At 34.2% G+C, this 11,053-nt stretch overlaps 1 protein-coding gene across 1 annotated transcript; it reads left to right on the top strand.

The window, feature by feature from the left end:
- The first annotated feature begins 1,434 nt into the window (after window positions 1-1,434).
- Window positions 1,435-10,625, top strand: LOC114313834 (signal recognition particle subunit SRP54 2). Its single transcript, XM_028260238.2, has 9 exons — window positions 1,435-1,950; window positions 3,886-3,985; window positions 4,275-4,428; window positions 6,675-6,825; window positions 6,908-7,056; window positions 7,914-8,014; window positions 8,148-8,305; window positions 9,404-9,518; window positions 9,863-10,625. The coding sequence occupies exons 1-9, from the start codon at window positions 1,720-1,722 to the stop codon at window positions 10,201-10,203; spliced, it is 1,500 nt and encodes a 499-aa protein (XP_028116039.1). The 5' UTR covers window positions 1,435-1,719; the 3' UTR covers window positions 10,204-10,625.
- The last annotated feature ends 428 nt before the right edge of the window (window positions 10,626-11,053 follow it).

Here is an 11,053-nt window from a genome sequence, read left to right on the forward strand (position 1 = left end):
TAGGGCAAAATTATTATTTTACATTTTGAATTCAACTACCCAAAAAGTCAAATAGTCAAAAGTGTAAAATTGTCATTTTAATTTCATTACAATATTTTATTACACATATTTTTATAAAAAATCAAAAAAATTATTCCAAACATACTTATTTTTTCTCTAATTTTTTTAACTAAAAAGTAAAAAATAAAAATAAAAATACACGTGTACACATTCCAAACAACTACTAAAATATTACGGTTTCTTTTGGTAAGCCTCTCAAATTATAGTTTCACCTATTGATTTGAGTATGGTGTTTGTTTTGAGCTTTCAAATCATAATTCTACAACCATTTCACAAAACTCAATTCAAAACATAATCATTACTTTTCAAAACTCATAACCAAACACATAATTCAAAACTCTTTCCAAAACTCAATTCAAATCAATATTTTATATTTTAAATATTTTAAAAATATTTTAATTTTGTTAAGATTTTAATATTTAAATATGTTACGATTTTTTAATTTTTTGAATATTTTTAAATATTTTAATTTTTAAAATTTTAAAATATTTTATAAAAATAAATTCAAACTCTATTTTATAAAAATATTTTTAAATATTTTAATTTTTTTGTTATGTATTGGGTTACGATTTGAGTGTAGAGTTGTGAAAGTAGTATGGAGTTTCGAGTTAGTATGTGTTTAGTTATGATTTTTAGAAATAATTTCTTAATTGAGTTTTGTTTTATGCATTTGGTTACGATTTGAGTGTAGAGTTGTTTTTAAATTTAAAATATTAAAATTTTAAATTATTTAAAATTTTAAGATCTAAATTTTTTGAATATTTATATTAATTTTTTACTTATTAAATTTTTTTAGATTATTTAAATTATTTAAATATTTATGATTTAAAATTTTTGAATATTTATTTTGAAAAAAAATTATTTTTAATATTTTAATTTTCGGAATATTTTTAATATTCTTAATATTTTAATTTTCGGAATATTTAGAATATTTTTAATGTTTATACAGAGCTAAAAAATGAATTAATATAAAATAATTGACATAGAAGTTATTTGAAAAAAAAAATTATTCAAAAAAATTACTTAAAAACAATTAATTGAATTTTTTTGTTGTTTATTTGAGTATTTTAAAAATAGTTTGGTTATGACTGTTGATCAAAAATACAGATATCAAGATATGAGTTGTGTTTTTGATTATCAATTACAGGTTAAATTAAGTTTTTAAAACTATTTTGAAAACTCATCTCCAACACAAACAAATTTTCTTATTTCACATGTGACATCAAATTTTCAAAACTCAATTTCATATACAATTCAAAACTCAATTTAACACTCTATTCAAAAATCATAACCAAATAATTTCTTTACACTCAAATCATAATTTCACAACTCACAAACTCAAGATACAACTCACAAACTCAAGATACAATTCATCTTATCAAATCATATTTACAAAAGTCTACTAAACACAATTCTTTTTCCTTTCCAAATTTCCACCCACACACAGACACAGGAGAGTCGGAAACAAAACAGGTAATTTTGCCATCCCCACGTCCCGCTCCCAATCGAAACCGAAACCCTAACCCTAAGCCTTACCCTCCCAAAATCACAGAAATTTGTTCAATCGATCGATCGATCGATCAATCAATCAATCAGTTTTTGATAGTTTTCAGTTCGAATTCGCAGAACAGATCGTTATTCCTCAAACAATCGATCAAAATGGTGTTAGCACAGTTAGGTGGAAGCATATCGCGTGCTCTCCAGCAGATGAGCAATGCGACAATAATTGACGAGAAAGTTCTCAACGAGTGCCTCAATGAGATCACTCGAGCTCTTCTTCAGTCCGATGTCCAGTTTAAGCTCGTTCGCGATATGCAGACCAATATTAAGAAGATCGTCAATCTCGATGACCTCGCTGCTGGCCATAACAAGCGTAAGATCATTCAACAGGTATGGGTTTGATTTCGATACCCAATTTGCATGTGTTCTTGGTTTGGCTAAAAAATTGGAATTTTGGGCCAGTTTTTCTTGTTGGTAGAATTGTTAATCATCATGGATTATGCTGTTTTTTGTTTGCAAAGAACTAATTGAAAGTGTGTAGAAAGATTTGTGTAGTCAACCCCAGATTTGGGATTAGGGTTTACTAAATTAGCTGAATAGTTTTGATGATTCAACTAAAAAAGGCCATTATGTAGGGGATAAAGATTTTCAAAATTGAGTAACAATAAAATGACCTAAAATTGGTGACTATGTTAGTTCACACTTCAAACCAGGATTCCAATTCCAAGGCTTGGATTTCAGATATGGCCTTAGTGAACTTTGCGAAGTGGGTTCCCATGTTCCATATGTTAGTTTTTTTTATTTTTTTCTTTTTATGATTTCCTCATATATATATTAAAGAGTTTCACCAATATTAGGTGATTTTAATTGTTTAAATATAGCGCAAAATCTTAATTGTTTGGTGTAATTATAACTCTTTTCATGTGCATCAGTTTTTGTTTTGTTGAATTTTCATTGAAAATTGCTGGTTTTTCCATTGTTATTCCTTTTATCATGTTTTATTACACTCCACATCTGTTATGGTCACTCAGTCGACAAGTCAAAAAGGTTCTGTTGGGAGTTGGCACCCAAGTATGCCATCAAGGATTAAGTTTGATTAGCAGCTGGTTTATTACATGGATTTTTCTGAGCTATTTGAAAAAAAAAAAAAAAAAAAAAAAAATTATTTGGGGGTAGACCGTGGCCTTATCATTGTAAGCAGCATATGGAACTTTGTTTAAGTTTTTTGCTTTTGTAAAGAGATCATTGTTTTACTGAATTCTATGAATTTGAGACTTTTTGTTATTTCAGAAGCTTGTTAGTTTTAATCTTGGTCAGTGTTGACTGCATTAAACAAATTCAATTGCTTGCTGGCAATGCAAAAAGAAAAAAGGTTATCTTTTTTGGTGATTAGGATTTGAAACTAATATCTTTGGCTGAATATTCTGATTAAAAATATTAATCAAACCAAACCAAACCTTAAGTCCTATCAAATGGGATCGGCTACATGAATCTTTCTTCTCCACTCGACTCTATCAAAGCCCATTTGGTTAGTCAATTACATATGGCAGAAGCACATTTCAATAAGCCACTGTTTACTCTTCGTACAACTATGTCTAAAGTGTTGCTTGGGTTTGCAGTTTTTAAAATCTTTTATTTGCTTTGTTTTGTTTTATTATTTTATATTTTATTTTAATTTGTTGTTGTTGTCTCCCATTATTTTTTTGGAAGTCTTGTAAGGTGATCTATGTACCATTGCCATGCACATAGGACACTGGTATGACATGACTTGACATGCTGAGTAAATCCTAAAAGAGTGTCAGTTGATTCAACAAATAGAAAAAATTAGGACAAGAATGTGGTAACACTGCAGCATGTGTTACTATATTCATATGTTAAATAGTCTGAGAAAAATGTATCCCTGAATTGATTATCTAAATAGTGGAGTTTAGAGTTGCAAAACGTTTATGATTTCAGTCCACAAATGATGCATTATACGACTGCCTACTTATATTATGTCTTTTTCTTCAAGAAATGTGTCCGATTCATTCTTCACTTTGCCTGTTGAGAGATTTTTCACGTGTTCTGTGTAGGTAGTATTTAAAAAGTGTCCAAAATTATGGTAGTTCATTTTCAAATTATGACATGTTCGAGAAGTGTCGGACATGGTTTAAGAGGGTTGCTACTTTGAAGGCGATGGTGGTATTTAATTTAGGAACATTCTTTTAGCCTAAGATTTGTTTTTAAACTACCTTTTTTTTTTTTTGGGTTGCTGTTAGATCGCAATCTGGATCCTGCATTGTCTCTTGTTATGTTGTGATAGTAAGCGGGATTCTTTTCTTCTAGGCTATTTTTAACGAGCTTTGCAAAATGTTGGATCCTGGGAAGCCGTCTTTCACTCCAAAGAAAGGGAAAACAAGTGTAGTCATGTTTGTCGGTTTGCAAGGTATGTTGTTTTTCTGAGATGGTGATGGATTTGTTGTTTTGTTATGTATTATGTCTAACAGTTAGTATCTAAGTATTGCATTTTATTTTGGCAAGCTGGTGTATGACCTTGATCATCTTTACCACCCATATGAGAGTTACATATATTAGGGCCTTTTGAATTTTTTTCTCATTTGTTAGCTATATACGTTCAGTTTACTTTACATTTTGGTTAATCTACCCTTGTTGGGTTTGTCATTTCTTCTATTCAGTCAATTAATGCAGGATTATCTGTTTGTGAATAATTCCAGGGTCTGGGAAAACCACAACATGTACGAAATATGCATATTACCACCAGAAGAAGGGTTGGAAACCAGCTCTGGTGTGTGCAGATACTTTCCGAGCTGGTGCTTTTGATCAGTTGAAGCAGAATGCCACTAAAGCTAAAATTCCTTTTTATGGAAGGTATTCTTTGTTGATCTGTTGGTTGTAATGCCATCTTACGTGATTTTAGAAGGTTGATATAGTTGTAATGTCAGAGTATCATGTAAAATGTGTCAAATATTGCAGAAGTTAGTTTAAAAATCAGTTGTATAAATAGAGCAGGAAGATTAATTGATAGGGAGAGGAAATGGTTGGTGGTTGTGTGAGTAGGAAAAAGAAAGTCCAGATAATAATTTTCTGGGACTCCGCAAGTCATGGAAAAGAGGAACTAGAGAAATGCCCCTAATGATGACTTCAGTCTGGTGCACATGTTCCAATCATGTTCAACTTGCATAAATTCCTATGTAAGGGATATTATTATGAGCAACATTACTGAAAGAGAAAGAGCCAACCAATGTCTAATTCTAATGAGGAAACCATGTGCCATCTACTTCTATGTGGTTAATTTTATGGTAATGGGCATGCAATAAATTAACTGTATTGATGTAAAGGGAAGGGATGTATTGAAAGAATCTGAGGTTTTGTAAGCTATAAAGCAGGATCATGCTTATAGTTCAAACGTCATGAACTTGTTATCCATCACTTAACTTATCCTTCATAGGTTTTGTCATCCAATTACACCTTGTTTTCATGTAATTGGTAATGGATAAGTTTAATTCATTTATCCTTTTATCGGATGGAAAATTCAATTTGGCCATCAGTCCACGAGTTCTCATCAAACAAAAGGAACAAAAAAAGAAAAGAAAAAAAGATCATGAATTTGAATAGGGATGGCAATGGGGCGGGGCGGGGGCGGGGATCACACTCCCTGTCCCCGATCCCCGATGGCAAAAATTTTCCCGTCCCCAGCCCCGACGGGAAACCTGTGACCACCCCCACCCCCGTCCCCTAGCGGGGATTGTGTTTTCCCGAACCCGAAAATTCCCCGGTCCAAAAAAAAAAAAAGAAAAAAAAGGCAGATCAACATCATACATCAACAGGGAGATGGGAAAGGCGTCGGAGTCCGGCAGCGAAGGGAAAGGGCGTCACCGTGATGTCCTTGAGCAGGGAGATCGGCGACGGCGAGATCAGCGAGATTTGGGAGATAGTGGAGAAACTGCCGCCACCGCCATCGGCGAGATCGGAGATCGGCGAGATGAGAGGAGGGAGAGGATGTCGGAGGAGCCGCCGCCACCACCACCGCCATCGGTGAGATCGGAGATCCGCGAGATGGGAGGAGGGAGAGGACAACTTTGTTTTTGTGTGTGAGGAACATCTACAGAGAGAGAGAGAGAGAGAGAGAGAGAGCTATTTTTGTGTGTGAGGGAGGAGCACCCGCAGAGAGAGAGAGGTGAGAGCGCTTTTTTGTGTTTGTGTGTGAGTGTTTGTTCATCCAAACCCTACACATACACATATTATATATAAATAGGGGCAAAATAGTAATTTCATGTCGGGGGGAAGTGGAGCGGGGATCGGGGTCGGGCCGGGTCCGGGACTAAAATATGTATCCCCAGCCCTGAATATCATCGGGGATTCAATTTTTAATACCATCCCCGGCCCGTCGGGGATATTTTTCTGGGAATAACCGCTCAATTCGGAGTCGGGGGATCGGGTCCCCGTCGAGTTGGGTTCCAATTGCCATATCTAAATTCGAATAGGCAAAAACTGTCACAGATTGCAAGCTTAGCCTGCTGTAAGGATGAAGCTGGTTTATCAATCCAGGGTACATTTCATAGTATTCAGGAGGAATCTTAGTAATTGGGCAGTGGAGTTTCAATGAGTTGGTGCTCTTAATAAGATGAGTACTTATCAAACAAAAGAAAAAAGAACAAAGAAAAAAAAGAGAGCATGAATTTGAATGGGCAAATTTTCACAAGTTGGCAAACTTAGCCTGTTGTAACGACGAAGTTGGTTTATCAATCCAGGGCAGATTTCATAGTGTTCATGAGGAATCTTAGTAATTGGGCAATGGGGTGTTGATGAGTTGGTGCTCTTAGTTAGTTGGGTTAATGCAAGATGCACTTTAGACCTTTGTTTTGTATATATATATATCACAGTCTATATATACCAATTAATTGTGTAGCCTTCACTGAAACAAAACTTTTATTTCATTGTTATATCTTTGTGCATGTAGCTATTGTTCCTTTAATAGATTTTCCTTTAACCATATGTGGACCTCTTCCCAAATGCTTGTAACGTCAGAGCCTCTATTGATTTGGTCTCACTTCATTTTTGGGTTATGAATGTACTACTCAATGCTCATCATAGCATATGCCTTTTGTTGACAGCTATATGGAGTCAGATCCTGTTAAAATTGCAGTTGAAGGCGTAGAAAGATTCAAGCAGGAAAATTGTGACCTTATAATTGTTGACACCAGTGGACGCCATAAACAGGAAGTTGCTCTCTTTGAAGAAATGCGTCAAGTTTCTGAAGCAACGGTATATCCTGGTGCATTGTGTTGCACTATGTTATTACTGTTTATTACAGTTGGTAATCTTGTATTGTCTGTGAATCTTCCAGAAACCGGATCTTGTTATATTTGTTATGGATAGTAGTATTGGTCAAGCAGCATTTGATCAGGCACAAGCATTCAAGCAAAGTGTTGCAGTTGGAGCTGTGATTGTTACCAAGATGGATGGTCATGCAAAGGGTGGTGGTGCTCTTAGTGCGTAAGTTTTTAACGCAGTACTTACTTTCAAGATTTTGAATCTGGCATTGAAATAATTGTGTACGTGGTGTGATATAAAATGCCGTTTTGTTTTGATTTGGTGAAATGATTGAAGAAATCATGTTTGCACTGCCAAATAAATTATGCAATCCATAGTGTTCACGCACTCTTTGTATGTTCAGATGTGACATGTGCCAGATTACATAGGTTTCATGTCTGATAATTTTGGTTAAAGAAAAATTCTGTTTATTATTACCCTTTTTGTCAATGCATCTCCGTATGATTGTTTGGGTTTAGATAAACATGAAGCTTCTCTAACCTACCCATCAAAAAAGGACAAAAAAGAAAAAGGAAAAAGCAAGACCTTTTAAACTAAGTACCTTGTGGCACCTCTTCAAGGTTATTTTTCATTTTCGCAGCAAGTTGTTTGAGGTCATTAATGTTACATCCTTTTTCTTAGTCTGTTGTAAGTGTGTTTGAATAATCTTGGATACTTGGGTATTGCATTGCTAATTTATTCCATGTGCTCTTCCCACTTTATGATGCTATTGATCTTCTTCATGAATTTATATGTGAGCTTGGCATGCCTTTAACAATACAACTTCTAAAGTAATTATAATAAAGGCAAATGTTGATTCATCTTTCCAGAGAAATAATGTTGATTCATCTTTGAGGAAGAAGATATAACTAAGAAATTGTTGGAATCCTCACATTTAAGCATAAAGCCACCTGAATTTTTAAGTTTCTATACTTAAAAGTTAAGACATTTTTTCCATTTTAACAAAATGCATGGAAATTATAAATCATGGCTGTGTTTTGTTACTGACATTTTGATTATTTTGTGCTTTCTATATGCAGAGTTGCTGCAACAAAAAGCCCTGTAATATTTATTGGAACTGGAGAGCATATGGATGAGTTTGAGGTTTTTGATGTTAAACCATTTGTCAGTCGTCTTTTAGGTTATCATCTGCTTCTTTTCGTAATGGACTCACGATACCTTTATATTTTTTGGTGTTGACATTGTTCTTTCTGGGCTGTTTTAGTAAAATACTTCTGAATGTTTTGACTCTGTTTTATTTGAATTTAAATTAGGCATGGGTGACTGGTCTGGATTCATGGACAAAATTCATGAAGTGGTACCTATGGATCAACAGCCCGAGCTCCTACAAAAGCTTTCTGAAGGAAATTTCACCTTGAGGATTATGTATGAGCAATTTCAAAACATACTCAAAATGGGTCCTATTGGCCAGGTGTGTTAATTTACCATTTGGTTTTATTGAAGCTTGATCAAAGATGTGTTGATGTGCTCTATGATCATGTTCATAGTATTAAACGCTTTCTGAATTGCTGCTAATTGCCTAACGATTGTACATTTTTCTAGATCTGTCGTTATTTGCTTTCTTTTACGGAAGATTCATAAATATTACTAGAATCTTTAATTTTTGCAGTTTCTTTTTGAGAAGATGCAATAGCTTTTGTAAAGCAAATTGGCAATTTGTAAATGAAATTTTTATGGTGAATTTGCTCTGAATTAATGTAGGGAAGCATTACACACAGCATTTGGAACGATGATTTTGAGTCCGTTAAAAAACCCTTCACAAATTCTATTGTTTCAGTAAGAATATCGGAAATAAAGGCATCAACAGTGGTTGACTCTCTCAGAATATCCATTGTTGGAAGAAAAAAAAAGATCCTGAAATTTTATTAATCACCAAAGTTGTTCAGCCACAAGGCTTATATCATTATTTATAGTAAATTAAACCTAATTCTTGTAGAACAATAAACTAATAAAATAGAAAGATTAAATAAACACAAATCAGGAAACTTGCCTATTTCATACTCAACTAATCAAATTATAATTCCAAAATAATAAAAGTAAAATTAGATTTTCTAAAATTGTGGCTGCATCACTGCCTGACATGACCAAAAATACAGTTTTAACAGGAAAATTTTAAGAGATAACTGATGTTAGAGGCCACCTGGTGGTAAGCAGTTTGAGAAAACTTTTTTTTGCACACCCTTAGAGGCCAGATGTTGCCAGTGGTGGTTTTCTTTGTTACTAGAGCGCCAACAACATTGAGCATGTGGTTCAGGCTCTGTTAAGGGTTTCCCCACCAAAAATACATCATTCTAACAATGCCCTTTACCAGGAGAAGTCGACATAAGGTAACCGAATTGTTTGGCAAGTGGAATTTGGCGAGTGCATGTAAGCCAAAGGAATGCTATATTGACTATTTGAGTGTCATTTATTGATTTGATTTTTATCTCTTTCCCTTTGTCACTCACTTGCATGGAATTTCGTTGCAGAGCCTTAATTCATGTTTTTAATTCACCACTGTTCTGTATAGGTATTTTCAATGCTTCCAGGATTTAGTGCAGAGTTAATGCCAAAAGGTCGTGAAAAGGAAAGCCAGGCAAAGATCAAACGTTACATGACAATGATGGATTCAATGACTAACGAAGGCAAGCAATGCTATTTTGATTTGGTCTATTTGTGCCTTTATTTTTTGGTTGCTAAAGTAGTGTCTTGGGGCTGTAAATTTAAGTTGAACTTAAGTCCAATAATGCTAATATGTTTCTGTCTTGGTAGTTCCAACTGAAAGATCATCTTCTCTTGGGGAATACTTTAGGTTTTTGGATTAAAGATTTGAGTAGGAATTTCCAGAGAGAAAGGAAACCAGGAAAAGGAACAAAAATTCAGCTTATATTTCATTTACTTTTCCCTGTGTAAATCCCTTCTGAAATCTTTAAACCAAACGCAGCTTTAATGTTAACCCATTTTTCTGATTTTACTACTTATGTTGCAGAGTTGGATAGTTCGAACCCAAAGCTCATGAACGAATCAAGGATCATGAGGATAGCAAGGGGATCGGGTCGACACGTTCGGGAAGTGATGGAAATGTTCGAAGAGTACAAGCGACTCGCCAAGATTTGGAGCAAGATGAAGGGGCTGAAGATTCCTAAGAAGGGAGATATGAGTGCTTTATCACGCAACATGAACGCACAACATATGAGCAAAGTCCTTCCCCCACAGATGCTGAAGCAGATCGGTGGCATGGGCGGGTTACAAAACTTGATGAAACAAATGGGTTCGGGTTCTGCTAAAGACATGATGGGGATGTTCGGAGGTGGTGGTGGTGGGGATTAGTGTATCAGAAAACTACTGCAGCGGCAAGTTCGATAGATTGTCAAGTACAACTGTTGTATGCATTGGTTGGCAGGAAAATAGAACCTGCATGCCTTCAAACTCGAACAAATAGAGCCCTCTGTTTTGCTAAAGAATTTTTTTTTTCTTTTTTCGTTTGTAGACAGAGGCAGAGCCAATGTAGGACCAGGGAGTCACGTGCCTCCCTGGGTTTTTCATATTTATACCATTTCCCTTATATATGAAGTTTATGTCTAATTTGTCCTTCATAAAATAATAATAGTGTCCCCTCTTTAAACCATGTAAAAAAAAATTGTATTTAAATTTTTTTAGTAGTGCTCTATTTTTTTTTTTGGTTTTTTGTGAGCTTGTTCTTTTATACTCTAAACTGCAAAGTTAATGGTAAAAATTGAATTAATTGAACATTTCATTCTTTTCATGGGATTTGTTTAGTTTATTGTTTTTTTCCATTGTGGGATTTTTTGTTGAGTTGATAGTGTTCAATTTGTTAATCATAAATTTAGTTGGGTTGTTGACTCTGGATTTTTAGGCTATATTGACATAATTCGCACGACAATTGTAATATTGAATTTTAACAATGGATCAAAAAAATTTATAAATTTAATAGTATGTCTTTGTTGTTTTTTTATAGATTTTGTATCTTCTTTTTAATGGTGTGAGTTCTCTATTTTGAATTTTTGGCTCTGTCACTGTCACGGCCGGTAAAATGACATGTCCTGTAAAATTTAACATCAGCAATCATATTTTGTTTTTGCATGCACTAAAAGAATTGGATATGGTTATTGCTTTGTTTCCTCTTTTCTTGGCTGTAATTCTAACAAGTTATGTGTTT

Source organism: Camellia sinensis, chromosome 4, assembly GCF_055761805.1.
Source record: "Camellia sinensis isolate YWXY chromosome 4, ASM5576180v1, whole genome shotgun sequence".
NCBI lineage: Eukaryota > Viridiplantae > Streptophyta > Magnoliopsida > Ericales > Theaceae > Camellia > Camellia sinensis.